Source organism: Anabrus simplex, chromosome 1 (assembly GCF_040414725.1).
Source record: "Anabrus simplex isolate iqAnaSimp1 chromosome 1, ASM4041472v1, whole genome shotgun sequence".
Classification (NCBI taxonomy): Eukaryota; Metazoa; Arthropoda; class Insecta; order Orthoptera; family Tettigoniidae; genus Anabrus; species Anabrus simplex.
Genome location: NC_090265.1, coordinates 1,070,618,062 through 1,070,638,053, shown reverse-complemented (window position 1 = coordinate 1,070,638,053; position 19,992 = coordinate 1,070,618,062). Strand labels below are relative to the sequence as shown.

The window sequence follows — 19,992 nt, the reverse complement described above, 5'->3', positions numbered from 1 at the left end:
CGTCTACAAAAGACAAATAACTGAGTTACCCAACTAATGACTAAGACTTGCAAAAAACAAGAACCAATATGGTGCAATATGTATGTTTAACTTATGTTTACGACATTTCGCGTCGGTGATAGTGTTATAGAAAGCTTTTCCAAAAGGAAATAACTCGTTATCTGGCTGGGCAGCAACTCTCGACAAGCAGGCTCTTACAGCGATAGGGAGCAAGAGATAATGAAAAAATGTAGTGACGAATCTTATCTGCGCCAGTACAAAAAACGGTCCTTTCAAGAAAAAATTCTGGCATTTCAGCGTCTTAAATACTTAGTATGTTCACGTAAGATATATGTACTTGGGAAACAAAAGGAGAAAAAATAGATTTAAACGTGCAATTAATATCAAATAAAACTCGTGAATTAGGTTTTGTTATACAAAGAATGATCCTTCTCCCAGCTGCTAGGTGAAGAGTTTGAAAAAAAAAAAAAAAAAAGCTCTGTTCATAATATTTCAGGCCAAACTTATCAAAACATCTTAGAAAACACGGAAAAAGAAGACGTTGAGTAAATTCACAAGTCTGAGATCTACGATATCCTAAGCACTAAAAATAAAAATAATAGTATATGTCAAATACGAAGAGTTTCGGCTTCGAAGGGCTACTCAGGAATGTCGAACCAATCGGTTATTGTCACGTTACCTCAACCACTCAATGCCTGCGCTCCGCGGAAAATCTCGTTAAATATCACTTGCGACAGGCCAAAATACTCTTAGTTTATAAAAACGACTTCCCACTTGAATCAGACCATAACAGCACACAATCTGCCTGGTCGTCTAGAAACGAGATAGGTGTGTAGTAAATGCATGCCGCAAGGAAACTGTTGACAAACTGTAACTTAGAAACACAAGCAATAGCCACTTCATAAACAACTGAACCAAGAATTAATAACTCCCATGCTTTTCAAGGACTGCAAATATATGCAGCTCGAAAAACAGAAAGCGGACGTCCATTCGTAACCTTCCATCGGAAGCTACCAAATCAAAGAATAACGCCCATCCTTATGTTACTGCATCACTTTGGTAGTGTAACCGTATAAAAGTACCTAGTACCTACTGCGTGTGAAGTCCAATATATGGCCGAGGTATCTTCTGAGGCCTGAATTCGTTAATTGATACTATGACAGAATTGTAGCCGTGGTTAACACTGTAGGAACCATCCCGACATTCCTCTGGCAATGAAGTCAAAAATACTTCGTAAACCACATACAGAACTTCCACTTTTTTATTGTCGGAGTCCTCGTGAAGAGACTTGCAACGGTCACTGACTTGTCAGACATGTGTCGCTCAGAAAACCATGAAGGGGTGGAGAAACGTACTGCAGTCCTCTGCAGTGCTTCTCAAAGGAAATAGTATGTACTTATCCACCGCGGGAACGCGTCCAGTGCGTAAATACAATAAAGTTACGAGTAACATCTGAAGTTCCTGTAGATGATTTATACGAGCTCTTCGCAGAAACAGGGACTTGTGAACGGTTATTTAGACTTCTGTTTTACAATTTATTTTACGTCACACCGACACAGATAGGTCTTATGACGATGGGATAGAAAAGGCCTAGGAGTGGGAAGGAAGCGGTCGAGGCCTTAAGGTAAAGCCCCAGCACTTGCCTGGTGTGAAAATGGGAAACCACAGAAAACCACATTTGGGGCTGCCGACAGTGGGGATCAAACCCACTATCTCCCGGATGCAAGCTCACAGCTGCGCGCCCCTAACCGCACGGCCAACTCGCCCGTTATTTTTAGACTTTAGGAACGGTTGAAGTTCACGACTAATATGTTAAACCTGTAACTTCGGTGAAGACAATATTTTCTAAACAGAATGCTCCTAATTGATAAATTAATGCTATTTTAAGCCAAGGGTTGGAACATATAGCCCAGTAATAGCAAATGAGAATGTGAGTAAAGGTAAATCACATGCAAATAGTCGCACGGAGTCCGTGATTCCAATTCCAAACATTCTACTTGGCCTTACGTACGGTGAGCATTCTGTCCCCAAATGAACAATTTAATCATAATATTCACCAGCAACGATAAGCACCATCAAAACAATCTATCCCTGAACAAGTATCCTCCATTTGCTCTAAAGGACACTAAAACAAATTCGACGCCACCCATAAGAATTTCAAACAATGTAAATGTTACAATATCTCGGTTCTCATAGGGGAACCGGCGACACACAGCCGAATGGCCTGGCAACAAACGTTCAAGGTGCGGCCACATGCATTCTAATGAATGCAGCCTTCAGTTGTTGATCAAGCGGACAACAAATGAATCGAAAGCGCTCGTCCAACTTTGAAAAGGAAGAGAAATGCAACACGCCAAATTATTTTTACCTAGAAAACCATATGGGATATATAATAAAACAAAACATTAAGAGCAGGTAAGTGGGGCCCCACCTGTCACAACTGTATAGAGCCGAGAGACTAAACAAAGGACTAGCAAACGGGTCCGTGCAAGAATTCAATCATTTCAGACAGAACTGTACAAGGCAACGTGTCCACTCCTCCCTACTGCCCATTCATTTTCCAGTCCCGTAACGGTACCTCGTTCGTCCATACGCTGCCACCTCAGAAATGCGATGACTGATATTATAAGGGGAAAAGCGATTAGAAAATCTACGAATTTTACAGATGAAAGAGGTCCACCCCTTCGAAGAAAATGATCAACTTAAAGAAGGAAGGGCCGCTTGGCGAGAACATGAAAGCACCCCCCCCCCTAAACTAGGTCTCGTAATATCGATACTACGGGAATGGACGAGAACAAAAGTTGACCCCGGAAGGTCCAACAGGACTTAATGCCCCATTCAGTTGCGGTCCTATGGTCATCACTCCATGGTCTCAAGTAGTGTTCTGGAGAGAAGTCTAAGAGAAAACTCTTCATGGCCACCTAGATCGGCAAGCTGAATAATAGACGAGACACGGAAGTTCAACTGTGCATTTTCTCCCCAATTATTTGGGGTCAGAACGAACGTGAATTAAGCCCAATCTTACTACCCGATGCCCTTCTTGTCGCTAGCTTTATGTGGAGGGGTGCAATTCACTACTGTATAGTCCTGTGGAGGTTCGTGGTGCGACTTGTTTTATGTAAAGGCATATCCAAACGTGGCCAAAATCGCCGAGCCAGTGGCGAATCGAATATGGGGCCCTCTGAACCGAATACCACCCTGCCTAGATACGAATGTCTTAAGTATTGCAGAGCATCATGAACTGGTTTAATTAACGTATCACCTCCTAAATCTTAATGAGATTCTAAGTAACGTGTTCTTTTATTCGTTTCAGGTGAAATATAACATGATTATTATTAATATTTGCTGTAAGTTCCACTAACTAATTTTACGGTTTTCGGAGACGACGGCGTGCCGGAATGTAGTCCCACAGGAGTTCTTTTTACGTGCCAGCTGAAATATAATCTCAAGGATTTAATGTAGTATTTGGTGCAGTTTTCCTGCAGTACCAGATTAGTTCAACACACAAAATATATGTGTTATAGAAGGCATCACTATAAAGACTGGGAGCCATGACTTGATACCTCAAGTCTGTGAACGGAAATCGGGATGGCGGTTAGAATGATACTAGTTGGTGCTTCTCCGATATTAACACAGAATGTGACAGAAAAGCTTAAAAAAATCAACTTTCGTAAAACCAAAAATTAGATTTTAAGAGGAACTTTTTGCCGCTCAATTGGCAGCAAACACTCTTTCCCTGTTAGTCACCAACCTATCGAGGCCTTAATTAAGGTACAGTCCCAGCATTTGCCTGGTGTGAAAATGGGAAACCACGGAAAACCATCTTAACGGCTGCCGACAGTGGGGTTCGAACCCACTACCTCCCGAATGCAAGCTCACAGCCGCGCGGTCGGGAAGTTCGTTAAAGCACAGAAGGTTAGGATTTGGGTGTGTTCAAATTTGAGATCCCTATACTCGTAGATGTACAGACATGGTAAAAAATCATTTTCGGAGAAAACTTCAGGGATCTCTTTCCTCAACGAAACAGTGCTTATGTAATTCGCTAAGCTCATTAAAGAAATCCAATTGCTTGAAATAAACTTTGTAATTAATATTTTCTGCACCTCATAGTGCCCTTCCTTTCATAACATAGCTTTCACTATCTTGACTGAAATACTGTCAACATAATTTAAGGATCAAATTAATAAGAGATTAAGAGTGCTTATCGTCTGAGAAAGTTAAACTCAGAAAGAATTCAGACCAGGTTGAGTAGCTCAGGCGGTAGGTCTAGAAGCTCAGGCCTTCCCAAATGAAGTGGCAGGTTTGATCCCAGCTCAACCCAGTGATTTGAAGGGGCTCAAATGCGCAAAACTCTTGTGTAAAAACTGCGGATAAACGATTCCGGCACCACAGCGTCACCGAAATGAGAGAGGAAGTGGGAATACACTGCAAAATGACGACTTATTCCAAAGAAAAATACGGTCGTACGATACGTAAAAGAATGTCTGACATGAAAGAACAAGTCATTGCCTTGTGTAAGCTTACAAGTGACCACTGTTAAAAACAGTTAATGAAATCCGTCTGGAGGTAAGGCTGCAAGGAATGAATGCTGTCGGTAAACATTGCGTCTATACAGCCAAATACCAAATGCTTGTAAAGTTAAGAAAGCAACTCCTCGTATCTCAAATAAGGAAAAAGTAGTACGGTACGTCGACCTTCCGAAGAAAGAAGGTATCGGCAAAAGCGACATGCCATAAAAAACTAATCTCCAGGTCTCGCAAACCTCAAACCTAACACCTTCGGTGACGGGAGAAAACAAGAGGTGACCAAGGGAGGTCAGAAAGGAAGGTGGGGAGCTAGCACAAGTCAACCTCTGCTCGAGACCCCGTAGTCGTCAAATTATACATTTGGAATCAATAGCCACACCTCTTCTAGACCATAAATACAAAAAAAGGCAAATATTTCTATTATGTTATACTCGTAAGGAAAAATTTCCCACTTACTGCATTCAAATCTCAACTAATTAAAAATAGTCAACAAGCAATATCACCGAATCAGTAAACAAACAAGGTTGTTAACCACCTTGTCACAGTCCTCAAATTAAACACAAATCTCATGAATATGAAAGCAAAACAGAACGTCTGCAACCCACATGAATCAGTTGCACACATGAGGCCAGAAATGTTGTTTACAAATAATCCAAACGAAAAGAGATTAGGATTTTCAAATATTAGAAAAATACTCTATGAATGAAAATGAACAGTAGCTCAAGAAAATTTCAAACATCAAAACATTATGTAAACTTAACTACAGTGAGTACATTCCGAGTTTAGGAAGACTACTTCAAACATATGGCCATTGTTCCTGAAAAGTTAAATTAAACAGAAACAGCATGAAAGCAACATCCTCTCAACGAACAAATAGCTTGGTGGGTGAGGCCAGTTTGAACCGCAGCTAACATGTGTGTGAATCAGAACTCCACCCACGCTACCGCCCCCACCCCCCTTTACCCTTCACGTTCTTACGACAAGTAATTTACAGAGATTCGTTATATCGTACTACGGCATTGGCTGTACCGGTATCTAAAATTACAAAATCGTCAGCTAAAATCGCATTGCAATATGTACCGAGAAGAGAATATTTCTCGAGTAATCACTCTTAAACAGGAACGGTCCTGACATCCCTTCCTTAAGTCAAAATCCCTAGTAATTGCCGGACCAAATAATGAATTACATCATAAGATGACGTATTCAACAAAATCCACGAAGAATTTACATATTGTTTGTCCACCAAGTAAGTTATGTCAATCTTGAAGATAAAAACTTTACACTCTATAAGCTATCATAACGGTTAATTATCTGCACGCAATAACTGGCACTTGATGAAACTACAATATATAGTAGCATAAGTTTTCCGATGACGTTTTATCAGCTATCTCAGGCCTCAGCCACTCCATCGTAGCTTCAACCCATGGTCCTTGGACACAAATGAAGCACACAGTACGACAGGTGGCCGGAATGTGAACAAACGTGGATCAATACGTGAGGCAAGTAGAGATCTGAATGTTGAATAAAACTGATCGGAACAGTCATATGGTGGTCAATACAAAAGTCAATAACTGTTATCCTTACTGAAAAGAACATACACAGGCCCAATCCGACAGAGAATAGTACCGGTAGTCTTGCGAGTACCTTAACCCACTTTTACTTTCTAGAATATGAAACCACGAACAAACTTAAATTCTGCCAACAAATAAGAACTGGAATTTAAATGGAATTTAAATGCCGAAATAATAATGCAGCAGTAATGAAACACACAGGTCCGTACATCCATCATCTCAACTGCTTGCAACTCACTGTCAGAAGGAAGGTAATGTGACAAACATGATTTTCACCCCACATACGATCAGATATTAATTTAAACTCTGGTAAAACGCTCAAACGATAAAAATAATCCAAAAATGAAATAAAATGTTCGGCTAGGAGCAAGCTCCATAATCGATACCAGAGGTGAATAGCCGAGGGTAGGCAGTCACGTTTAAGTTTAGAAAACAGCCGCTGGTCACATTTAATTAAATGTATGGATTATTCCGTGACCCAATACTAATAATATTTAAGGTTACACAGAACTAAAAATTAAGGCTTTATCTTTCTTAGGGAGTGACTACAAGAATCCTGATGCAGTACTCACTTCCTCCCGCCGCATTATCTCAACCTGCAACCGCTTATGGAATTCTTCGCATTCGTCCTTATATTTCTCCATTTCCTCCTTCGTCTGCCTCATTTTCTTCTTGAGAACATCTAGGAGAGTACCTTGTTGCACGTTTGTCGTCATTATGACAAAATATTTTATACAAAGCACGCGTACACTTCACAACACACCAGAGAAAGACTAGCACAAGATGGTGGTACCCGAACAAGTGTGCGCCCGCGCGGAAGCATACAGCTCCATACTACGCAAGGTGGTTGTGAAAGTAGTTCTTCCTGCGTGACCCTTCAAACACGTGGTGAGAAACTATATAAATAAGACAAAATAAAATAATGTATTATAATTAATTTTCAGTGTGTATAAAAATTACGTTCGAAAATGGTTCGACAATAATATAATCTGACACTTGACAAGATATCAATCCGCAATATGGGCGGGGCAAGGGGGCAGGAGAGGGGACTTGCATACCTGTGTTAATGTAAATGAAAATATATCTAATGAAAAAAAATCGTAAATCACAAAAAAGGATACAAGGATTTCATCTCATTATCTGATATAACAAAACATTATATCAGAATGAAACATCCGGTAATCGATTGGCAAAAGGAATAGCATTCTAAATAACGATCATCAACAATGGATACGGTACATAATTCACACTGTATCCTGAAACGTCGCCGTAATTTTACAAATAATATAAATACATGATACACCTATAATTAACTGCAGAATCGACTTAAAGCAACGTCCTTGAGAGACGAAATCTGTCTACAACTTTCGTTTTAGTGTTGCCAACTTAAAAGACAATGGTGAGGCTCGATGAATAACTCGCATTATCCATCCTTTATATATGTATTGTATATGTATTTATATTTCTTGAGATATAAAAATCGAACGTATGTGAAAAATGAAGTCATAAAACGAAATTATGTTAATAGAAACTTGGAAGTTACCTATATGAGCCCATGAAAATTATAAAGAACGAAAGCCACAAAATACTTTTGAAAGTTATCTTCGCTAAAAAAAAAAAAAAAAAAATCAATTTGCTCCGTTCACAATTAGTAGGAATTGATCTCAGTAATTTCCTTTACATGTCGACCAGAAGAAAAAAAAAATTTCATCCAGAATGGGTACTCGCGAAGAAAATACAACCGTAGTAAAAACACTGCCAACAATGAAGGTAAATGCCGATGGGGTGATTGTTGTACAAGAAGGTATAATAGCCACCGTGTCCTGAAGGGACAGTGTTCAAAATTAAAAAAGGAATTTAAGAACACTCCGAATTCGGTGTTTTTCTTTCACTACATTCGCTTTCATAAGTAATTTTAACAACGTGCTCTAATAATAATAACAATAATAATAATATTTGCTTTACGTCCCACTAACTACTTTTACGGTTTTCGGAGACGCCGAGGTGCCGGAATTCAGTCCCGCAGGAGTTATTTTACGTACCAGTAAAAACAACGTGTTCTGCCATATATAACGTTCAAGAATATGTTTCGTAATATGACAGAAGGCAGTATCTATAACGTCAAAAGCATAAAGCTGATGATGATAAATCGCAACGTTGGTTAAAGTATTCTTTTTTTAAGTAATATAAGTCATATCCATGGTATTTAAAAAAAAAAGAAGTCAGGAAGAATTAGTAAGTTTGCATGAGCAAACCTTAAATCGTTAAACTGTCAGCTTTTCGGCATGATTCATTAAGTGAAAGCAGACAAGACAACTAACAAGAAAAAAATCGTGCCGACGTCTAGTTGCCTGCGTCAGTGATTCGCCTTTTATGGGTATGCTCAGAAGGCCAGTGGAAGGGGAATATTACTGCCTTATCGAGCGCGGCACCGAAGTCAAACCACAGCAAGCCTCTCATAGGAAAATATGGAGATGGATATAAATTACCCACAATTTTTACAATATTTAGTGATCAGTAGTTACTTATGATGATTCTCAATCACACGACGAAATTATGGAGAATAAAAATTCTAAATAGGAGGTCCAAACTTCAAAGATTAAGCGAAGTACCATGGAGTTTTGTTAGGATGAATGGTCAGCTTGAGCCATTTTCCACCAGTCATAAAATTCTGAAGCACCGTTCTTATTATGATATAATCATTATTTCCCAGGTACTGAATAGATCGCAGATATTGCGCGCGATAAATTTCTGCCATATCACCTAATCATCCTTTTTATCACACTGAGGTCAAATTGCTTCATTCATAAATCTCAATCATTCTGCTCAGATTTGTTTATTACATAGGGCCTACCGGTACTTACAAAAACCTAATAATTACTTAAACAGTTACAAAATCGCATTCTTTGTCCCAGCATGTTCCAAAAAGTGATCCAAAATTAAATCTACACGCGGACATGAAATTACTGTCATTCATGTCAGTTGAGAATTACGAGAAAAATGTGAAATAATACAAATTTGACTCATAAAAGGACAGGTCGCATGCGTTCCTTCAATTGTCATTATCTTAGCCACTCCCACACAAATAAAACGCCAACATATGCTCCTCCCCCGTAAGTCACGTGAACACTTACGACACGAAATAAGTATGCAGCTGAAGGCAGCGACTGAGTGATACGAGATGAAACTTCAGAAAGTTTGCCAGCACGCGCCTGACACACTACAGAGGATCAGCTGACACTGACTCAGAACATGAAATTATGATTTTTAAACGCGAAGTTTACGTATTCTCGCAACTGAGTGCACTTCTTAGTCATGAACAGAGTATACTAACCCTTTTGAGCTGTGAGTTTTTAATATTTTGCAGTTCGTTTCGTATTATGTTGAATTTCATAAGCGTATCGGAACCGAATATTGAAGAACCAAAAGCAAATCCAGGGTAATCGGCACATCTTCTTCTTCGACGAGTTTCACGTTCCGCTATGACTTCAGTTCTTTCGCTAGAACATCGTAGTCGTGCTAGTTCTTCAATTTCAGGGTCTTGGTTTTCTTCCTCATCACTGTGGCTACTGCCATCTGCTTCGGAACGTACACCAAGATCCCTCACATCACTGTCAGCGATCACAGGAGAACTTGTCACATCTTGTTCACTATTTGCCGGACTTAATGTTACAACACTACTGTCACTATCCTTGTTCGCTCCTGCAGTCCTTCGTCTAGCTCTATTTCTTTCCACCAAACTTGTCCTATTTGACGAAACATTACTGGAAGATGGTCGAGGAAGTTCCAGAGAGAGCGAAGAAGGTCGCTGGTCACTAATATGAGGGATGCCACGTCCTCTTGATGATGACGGTGTAGAATGAAGCCCACGTTTTGGCGTGTTATTGTCAGCCATAATCACCACCATCAACACTACGTCCCTGCCATCTTGAACTGAAGACAGAGCGCTCGTGGCAGCACGCGCTACCACACGGCAAAACTAGCTACTAACTGTTAAAAGGTTGGATATACTTTAACTCATGGCGCTGTCTGGCGAGCAGAGTGTGATCACTCACTCACTCCCTACTTGACTACTGCGCAGCTTCCTAACACATACAATTCGCCCGCTTCTTTCAATTTCCTATCTGATCGTAGTCAGAGTGCCTTATTTTTTTAAATAATTACTGCTAAATAATAAAGCTCCTGTATAACTTCCATCAGAAACATGTTGGCATATTTTCTCATCTGGTCCGTATTTGGCTGCGCGGAGGAAGTAGAACGCGGATCATGCGTTATTTTTATCATCCGCGATCCTGGGGTACAGAAATAGACGGATAACGTTACCTCTTGCTGCTCCTGCAGCTACTGCTGAGAGCGATTCGACGAGAATTATTCTGTAACCGGCGAAATAATTGAAACTCTCTACATACACTGCTCGTATAGCGTATTTCACATCTTCTGAACTAGACATACATTATTGTAATTGAAAATTATGCCCTGTCATGTAGCTTCGGCAAGTTCTTTTACACATTCAGTATCCTGCAAAAGCATGCGAGGGAGGAACAACACAATCCAAACAAACGCGCTTATAGTGAAAGATTCATCACAATTCATGGTAGATTTGGGATACATTTCTCCTCGCTCCCTCTTTGCATGAGTAACTCTTTTATTTTGTATTTTATTTTTGGTGGTTTAACGTCGCACTGACAAATTGCATGTTTTGGGCGGCGCAAAGATGGGAAAGGGCTAGGATATGAAAGGTAGCGACCGTGGCCTTAACTAAGGTACAGCCCCAGTATGTGCCTGGTATGAAAATGGGAAACCATGGAAAACCACCTTCAGGGATGCTGATAGTGAGATTCGAACCCATTATTTCCCGAATGCAAGCTCACAGCTACGCGACCCTAACCGCACGGCCAACTCTCTCGGTAACCCTTTTTTCCACTAACCTCCTTGTCGCCTCTGATTAAGTTGTGCTTAGATCAGTTAATTCGTCCTAGGGACCTTCTAAGTAAAACAGAAACCACCTCCAAAGTTATACGTGCTAGTACATGAACTGTGAGAAAAATCAGGAGTGATTCTATTCCAGGTCAATGTGATTTTTTTTTAAATGTCATGCAACCACACTTGCACATGAATTACAATGTGTATAAGTACTGTTAAGTAACAGTATATACATACATACATACATACATACATACATACATACATACGTCATAGACTGTTATGCCTTTCAGCGTTCAGCCTGCAAGCCTTTGTGAATTTACTTAACACCTCCACAACACTCTACTTGTAACTAGCTCTGTGGCCTCGTTTAGTTCCATACTGCACATCTTTACATCATTAGAAAATGAGTCTTTAACCATCGTTGTCTTGGTCTCCCTCTACTTATCTTACCCTCCATTACCGAGCCCATTATTCTCCAGGAAAACACATCCTACTCAATTCGCCTCATATGACACCACCACCGAAGCTGGTTTAAGCGTACCGCTTCATCCAGGGAGTTCATTCCTAACAGCCTCTATCTCCTACTTCCGAGTACCCTCCTACCGTTGTTTCCAACTGTTTGAGCCAGCAATCATTATCGCTACTTTAATGTCTGTTATTTTTAACTTAATAATATCCTGAGATATCCAGATCCCATCCAGCTTTCACTCCCGAACAGCAAAGTTGGTCTGAAAACAGACAGGTGTAAAAGTTCCGTCCGAGAGCTGACTCCTTTCTTACAGAATACTGTTGACCGCAACTGTGAGCTCACTGCATTAGCTTTGCTGCACCTTGATTCAATATCTCTCACTATAGGCCTACTACCATTCTGGGAGAATACACATAATAATAATAATAATAATAATAATAATAATAATAATAATAATAATAATAATAATGGCGTGTGGCCTATAGAGAGGCCTGGTGCAAGTCTTTCGAGCTGACGCCTGTTAGGCAACCTGCGCTTCTGTGAGATTGGGACCCGACCTATGACGAATTCTAATGCTGAAGACGGCACACAGACCTAGCCCCCGAACCATCGAAATTAACCAATGAAAGTTAAAATCCCCGACCCGGCCGGGAATCGAACCTTGGACCAAAGGCCAGCACGCCAATCATTTAGCCATGGAGCTGAACAATACCTGAAATCATCTACCCGTTACAGTTTTGTATTCCCAACCTGACATTCAATTATCTTAGGTTTCTTCCCTACTGACATCACTTCAATCTTGGAAATGCTCATTTTCATATCATACTCACTGTACCTATTTTTAAGGTCCAATATCACAGATTGCAGGCTTTCAGCACAGTCTGTTATTAAGACCAAGTCGTCGGTATAGGTCAAAATGCTTACCACAGTTCCATCAAACTGAATTCCTTCCTGCGACTTTATACATTTCAGTAGATGATCCATGTAAATTATGAACAATAAAGGTGAAATATTGCAGCCTTGTCTAACCCCTGTTAGTACCTTTGACCAAGAACTCATTCTACCATCAATTATCACTATAGCCCAATTGTCAACATAAATGCCTTCGATTGCTTTTAATAAACTACTCTTAGTCCCGTAATCCCTCAGTACGGCTAACATATTTTCCCGTGGTACTCCGTCATATGCCTTCTCTAGATCTACGAAACATAAACATTACTGTCTATTCCTCTCATAGCATTTTTCACTTACCTGGCGCATACTGAAAATCTGATCACGACAGCCCCTCTGTGGTCTAAAACCACACTGGTTTTCATCCAACTTATTCTCAACTACTGATTGCACCCTCCCTTCCAAAATACTAGTGAACGCCTTACCTGGTATACTGATCAATAAAATACCTCGATAGTTACTCCAATTCTTCCTGTTCCCTTGCTTATAGATATGTGGAATTACTGCCTTCGTTCAATCAGAAAGTATCTTGTTAACATTCCACGCCAATCTTTTTATTCTGTGAAGCAATTTTATGCCTGCCCTCCCATTATATTTCACCATTTCAGGTCTAATTTCTGCTACTTTATGATAAGGTGGTGGTGGTGGTGGTGGTGATTATTGTTTCAAGAGGAAGTGCAACTGGGCAACCATCAGTGGAAGGGATCCGACACTTCGAAAAATGAAGGTATCGGCCACAGAGACAAGAGCGAAGGGCGTGAAAATGAAAGACTCCCTAGGCCTCGAATGCTCAAATGCCGCCGGGGTCGGAAAAGAACAAGAGTTGACCAAGGGCGGTCGGATAGGATAGATGAAGATGAGGAGCTTGATACAAGTATGTAGAAGCAATGCCGGGACGCAGCTATGGGCCCCGTGATTGCCAATTCACGCTCCCAGGTTGAGTCCATGGGGCCTTTTTAGTCACCTCTTACGACAGGCAGGGAATACCGTGGTTGTTATTCTACCGCTCCCACACACAGGGAAATGTTTTATGACAATGGAGTGTTTTTACCATGTATTTACCATCATCTCCACTTCCTCGAGCTAATTTCACTAACATTCACCTCCCCATGAGCTCGGCTGTTCGCAGCGTGAACAGAAGATTGAGATTTTCAAAATATTACTTCCACGTAAGGCAGACCCTCCGACGAGTGCGAGAGGCATTTGCCGCGTTTAGGATACTGCGTGTTAATGTAGAGGAGAATAGCATTGTATGTGGTGTGTGAGTTAAAGGGATGTTGGGGGACAATATAAACACTTAGTCCCCAGGCCAATGGAATTAACCATTTAAGGTTAAAATCTCCAACTCACCCGGGAATCGAATTCGGGACCCTCTGAACCGAAGAGCACTACGCTGACCATTTAGCCAAGGAGCCGGACAACTATCGAGTAATTCCCTGGGATCTACTATGAGTTCACCTTATTTACCCAAAACACAATTCTTTTCCTTTTTTTCCTCCCTTTATATACTGTCCAGAAAGGTTTCCCTGACACTTCACCAAGCCTTTCTAGGTTATTACTGAAATCTTCTTATGATTTCTCCTTGAATTCAACAAAAACATTCGCTCTATTTCTTTCATCTAAGTACAATTCCCTGTCTGCATCACTCTTTGTTTGGAGCCATATCCTATACGCCTTCTCTTCACGTTTGCAAGCTGCGCTCACTTCGTCATTGCACCAATATATTAGCTTTTTCCCATCTTTACACGCACTTGTTCCTAGGCATTCCTTAGCTGTTATTACTAATATGACATCCATTCTCTTATAGACCCTATCTTGAACCAGTTTACTGTCTATTGTCGAAACGTTTCACTAATCATATCTATATAGGCCTACTTCTGTCTAATTTCCACGTTCTGCAGATTCTCTACCCTTATTCGTCTGCAGACAGAGTTCACTCTGTCTAGGCCTAGAGACAGTCCGCTACAAATCAGGTAGTGGTCTTTGGCATCGAAATTACCACGGAATATCCACACATTCCTAACAGAAGTTGGTTATGATATAGTCTGATGGATGTTTCCCACGTGTAACGGTAAATAGCCGTATGCTTGAAAGATGTATCGTAACTGCTAATTCCATACCAGTATTGAAGTGCAGCAAACTCTTTCCATTCCTGTTAGTTTCCGTATCTTCACCACATTTACTCATCACCTTCTCATATCCTTCCGTTTTATTTCCAACTCTCGCATTGAAATCGGCCAACTGCACTATCCTACTCTTGCTACTGACCCTGACTACGATGTCACTCAGTGATTCATAAAACTTGACATCATCATCTTCAAATGTACCCTACCGTGGTGAATCCATTGAGACCATTATGGTCCTAATTCGTCCAACTGCTACATCTACCCACATCATTCGTTCATTTATGTGCCTAACAGAAAACTAAAAAATAGTATTCCTAACGAAGAGTCCTACCTCACACTCTGCCTTTCACTTTTTAACACCTGTTAAGGACATTGTAACCTCCTATCTCTTCCTTGTTCTCTCTCCTTACCCAAACATTATTGACTCCTAGCATATCCAGACCATCCTCTTTCCTGACCTAGTCAATTCTACTTGATAGCTCCCCATTGGCTTCCATTTCATTCGCCAAGTTATTTCTACGGAAACCCTCGCCTTTCAAATGGAAGCAAGAGTCTGATACTGCCATAGGTCCGAGGCTTGCTTAAAATAATCTGAGAACGGTAAATTTTGTGAAGCAGGATGCTACCCTACGTTCACATAGTCCCAGTGAGAATCTCTCGTCTAACGGGTTAGGGACCACCGGTGGATTGTATAGCTGCCTGAACACAAGGAGAGCCATGACTCAGAATATGTCCAAGACTCCTATTCCACAGCAACTCGTATCCTGACTCTCAAGACCACTTAACAATTCAATCGTTACCCATGATTCACAAAACAGGACGTCACTAAAGTAACCCACGCCACGTAATTATAAACTTATCTCAGTTACAGAAACATAGAAGCCTAGTGATATCCACACTGGATTTTTACCAAGATGACCGCAGTTCGAATCCCGATCAATACAAGTGGAATTTCTTCAAGAAAAATATGTCCCTGTGTTGGGAATTCGACGTAAAACCAAAGGTCTGTGGCTATGATCACTACATCAATAGTCATAGAATATAAGTTTGCTTGTTTCAGATTATGCGATAAATTAGCCTAAGTGACTGATTTTGTTAATACAAGCATTGTGTGTTAAATCTTTCTTTCTTTCTTTCTTAACCAGTTTACCCTCCAGGGTTGGTTTTTCCCTGGGACTCAGCGAAGGTTCCCACCAATGATGGGATAATCGAATACAAAATAATCGCTTATTCGATTATTTAATTATATTCGATTATTTCATGTTATTCGATTATAATATTTCCCATTCTATTATTTATCGATTATTAGTCATTCGAAACTCCATTTGAATGAATAAGGCAATCGAATAGTGAATATTTTTCTCCATTCGATTATTTTTCGATTATTTATTCGGAACTGCATTCGAATGAATGAGGTAATTGAATTGTGAATGCTTTCGAAATAATCGACTGAAAAGTGATGTTATTAAAACACTTAATTCACTCGTTTTTTAAATAGTTTCAACATTTGGTGATACGTTTGGAAAAAGGAGTTATTTTATTTTTTAGAAGAGTTCATCTATTCGCTTGTTTCAATCGATTATCTATCCGACACACTTAAACCGAAAAATTGATTCATGACGCATCCAAATATTCTATGCGATACAACTGAATTGTATTTGAAACTCATTCGATTATTTATTCGATTACCTAAATAATCGGATGGAGGGTATTCGATTGTTAAAAGTATTCCATTATCCCGTCACTAGTCCCCACCTTTACCTCCTCAAGGGCAGTGTCCTGGAGCGTGAGACTTTGGGTCGGGGATAAAACTGGGGAGGAGGACCAGTACCTCGCCTAAGCGGCCTCACCTGCTATACTGATCAAGGGCCTTGGAAGGGGATGGGAAGGGATAGACAATGAAGAGGGAAGGAAGCGGCCCTGGTCTTAAGGTAGGTACCATCCCGGCATTTGCCTCGAGGAGAAGTGGGAAACCACGGAGAACCACTTCGAGGATGCGTGAGGTGGGAATCGAACCCACCTCTACTCAGTTGACCTTCCGAGGCTGAGTGGACCCCGTTCTGTTTTAAATATGTGAGTAAATTTATTAAATTAATATACGTATAGACAACAGTCAGTGCCTACGGAATCTCCTTTGACTTCAAAGAAAAATAGTACTACGAATGTAAGAATATCAAGGAATCCCTTATCGCATGCATGCTGACAAATCTAAGTTTTTTATTTACTTTTGCGTACTTTACGACTATTTCTTAAACTATAGTGAAACTTCTGAAAATGCTGTAGTACCGTAATTTTTTTTAACAGTTTTAACATCTCACCAACATTATGTAGGTTGTCGGTGACGTTAGGATAGGAAAAGGATAGGACTGGGAAGGAAGGGTTAGTAGCTTACCCTTGATTGATTGATTGATTGATTGATTGATTGATTGATTGATTGATTGATTGATTGATTGATTGATTGATTGATTGATTGATTGATTGATTGATTGATTGATTGATTGATTGATTGATTGATTGATTGATTGATTGATTGATTGATTGATTGATTGATTGATTGATTGTAGCCTCCGGAGAGGACTGGTGCAGGTCTTTCTATCTGACGCCCATGGGCAGATTGCGAATTGGGTGTGTATATTAGCCCCTGCATTTGCCTAATGTGAAAATGGGAGCCAATGGAAAACCATCTTCCAGGCTTCTGGTACGCAACCTAGTGATTAGAAATTATATACCACCACCTCTGACGCCTTAATAACCATGGTCACTTGTGTTATTCGACAGGAGTGGGCTATGTGCCGTCTCCAGGTCTCACACTCTTTCCTACCTCATTATCATCATCATCATCACACCCTCAAATATAACGATCTAAAATTAATTGAAAGTGTGAAAGCAAGATTCCTGAAAGCAACAATGTGAGTCTCAAAGACTAGCATACGAGCTCGTCCGAGAAAAATACCTCGCAGAAAACTTACGCACGAGGCTCACTCTCTACCTTCTACACGACAAGAAACTCAACTAAGAAGGGGCAGGCAAGAAAACCGTGGGAAGATAGAGTCAGAATTCTATACAACTGATGTCGTGATTAACCGAAACTGGGCAGAACCTAACAACAAACTACGCATCACAATAACAAGACTAGCAGTGCACGGATTTCATCATGAAGTTTGCAGGAGACCAAAATACCATGAACCATCGCAGGATTCTATGTGTAAACTGTGTGACAAAGCGAGTGCTAGATACCATTTCAGTGTATGTTTGAAGAGAACAAAATCACTACTGGAATATAGCAAACAGAGAAAGCTCTTGATAAGAATTACTACACCGATGAAAGAATGTGTAATGTCGTTCCAGTTGTGAATAATTCATATCAGTATACACATCAGTAAGATGTGTAGGCTTAACTTTAAAATAAGGAATAACTGCCCCGGGTTTGAGGCTTACTGAAATCTGTTAGTTGGTTCGGCGAATATCTGACAAACTTATATGTAATCCTGTAAGTTTTTTTCTTTATTTTGAAGGCAATCAATGGTTTATGCAATCCCAGCCGACTGGACACATGGGCAGAATGGGTAGAATCTGCATTAGAGCACACGGAGATCTACTGCGATTAGAGATTCGTGGCCGCGCTACAGACATTTAAAGAGGCTTTCAGAATGGACACCAAAGGACGCAAGTCTTTTTTTTTTTTTTTTTTTTTTTTTTTTTGTAATTCTTATTTTTTGGAAGTTGTTTAACGGCACCTTAACACATATAGATAGGTCTGCGGTGACGCTAGGAAATGAGACGGTTAGAACTGAGAAGAAATCGTCTGTGGCCTTAATCAAAATACAGCCCTGGTATTTGCCCAGTGTGAAAATGGTAAACCAAGTAAAACCTTCTTCGGGGTTGCTGGCGGTGAGGTTACAATCCACCATCTTCACAATCCAGTTTCACGACTCGTATCGCGAAGCCAACTCACTCGATTCTGGACAGTGAACGTCGCCCTAACACGTGTAGATTTTCAGCGGCACTGGGAAGGTCTAAGATCGAGAAGGAAGCGCTTGTAGCCTTAAATTGAGATAAAATCCGATGTTGCTTAGTATGAAAGTGAAAAACACCGAGCTCGATAGCTGCAGTCGCGTAAGTGCGGCCAGTATCCAGTATTCGGGAGATAGTAGGTTCGAACCCCACTGTCGGCAGCCCTGAAAATGGTTTTCCGTGGTTTCCCATTTTCACATCAGGCAAATGCTGGGGCTGTACCTTAATTAAGGCCACGGCCGCTTCCTTCCCCCTCCTAGCCCTTTCCTGTCCCATCGTCGTCATAAGACCTATCTGTGTCGGTGCGACGTAAAGCAACTAGCAAAAAAGTGAAAAACCACGAAAAACCATGTTCAGGGCTGTCTTCGGTGGATTTCAAATACACTATCTCCCGAAGAAAAAGAGAAGGACTATTGTAGGTGTGGAAATTAAAGGCTCTCTACACTGCACAAACGTAATACCGTCGAAGCCGGAGGAGAAGGAGCGGTGACCAAGGGAGATCAGACAATAATGATGAAAGATAAGGTACGAGGTCTAGTGAGAAGAAACAATATACCTACTAGACTCAGCTGAGTTCCCGAAGTCGCCACTCTCTAGGTTGCAAGCCCTTATTTTCTATGGGAAGGACTTTTAACCACATTTTCTTTGTGACGAAAATGTGCTTCTTAAACAACAGAAATATACAACTGTCGGAAAGTGTACTTAACGTAAATAAACCCGAAACAAACCAGTGACACTATAGCCCATTAGGGCCTTGGCCTGCCAAAATGAATGCTGCCCAGCGAGATGGCATGCAGATACTGGAGTGCCACGTGGTCAGCCTTAGCCCTATTACTTAGCTTTCTTGTCGGGTCCACTGCCTCCGTATCAGATAGCTTCTCAGTTGGTCTCACGAATCTGAGTGCACCTCGTTCCAGCCCTCCGTACACAATTAAAATCCCTGGTAATTCTGCGTAAGGGGCTGGCACCGCTACTTCTACACCGCTACTTACTTAACTCACTGAACTTAAAATCATTCTAAATCATTCTATTTGATAAATTGACTAGATGAAGAATATTTTTAAATCCAGTTTTAACCAGTTTTCCATTGCTTGAGGTAGCTACAGAGATCCAAACCAAACTGCATGACGCTATAGGCCTGATTAAGGCTTTAGAGAGCCCTAGCTCTGATGGACCATGGCCTACAAGGCGACCGCTGTTCAGCCCGCAAGCCTTTTACTTTATTTTCTGTCTTCTTTTGCACGGAAAACCATCTTCACGGCTGCCGACAGTGCGGTTCGAACCCACTATCTCCCGGATGCAAGCTCACAGCTGCGCGCTCCTAACCGCACGGCCAACTCGCCCGGTAACTACCTAGGTTATTAACGTATATTATGTGTGTTATGTATGTAAGATCGCTCTTTTGCTAA

General features: G+C 40.8%; 1 protein-coding gene across 20 annotated transcripts in view; it reads right to left on the bottom strand.

Annotated features, from left to right (window-relative positions):
- Tm1 (tropomyosin 1) overlaps positions 1–19,992 on the bottom strand; it is a 114,260-nt gene that overhangs the window by 52,682 nt on the left and 41,586 nt on the right. The window contains exon 1 of one of the 20 annotated variants that reach the window (XR_010858578.2): positions 9,432–10,082. The exons of 7 other annotated variants lie outside the window; for them this stretch is intronic. Coding sequence is in view for 9 of the 13 variants with exons in the window: in XM_067137146.2 (XP_066993247.1) it covers positions 9,432–10,004 (573 nt within the window). In the remaining 4 variants the exon portion in view is untranslated. Of the gene's footprint in view, positions 1–6,669; positions 6,912–9,431; positions 10,083–19,992 lie in introns of those variants that run through there. 12 more of the 20 variants (XR_010858579.2, XR_010858577.2, XR_010858582.2 and 9 more) reach the window with 12 other exon arrangements.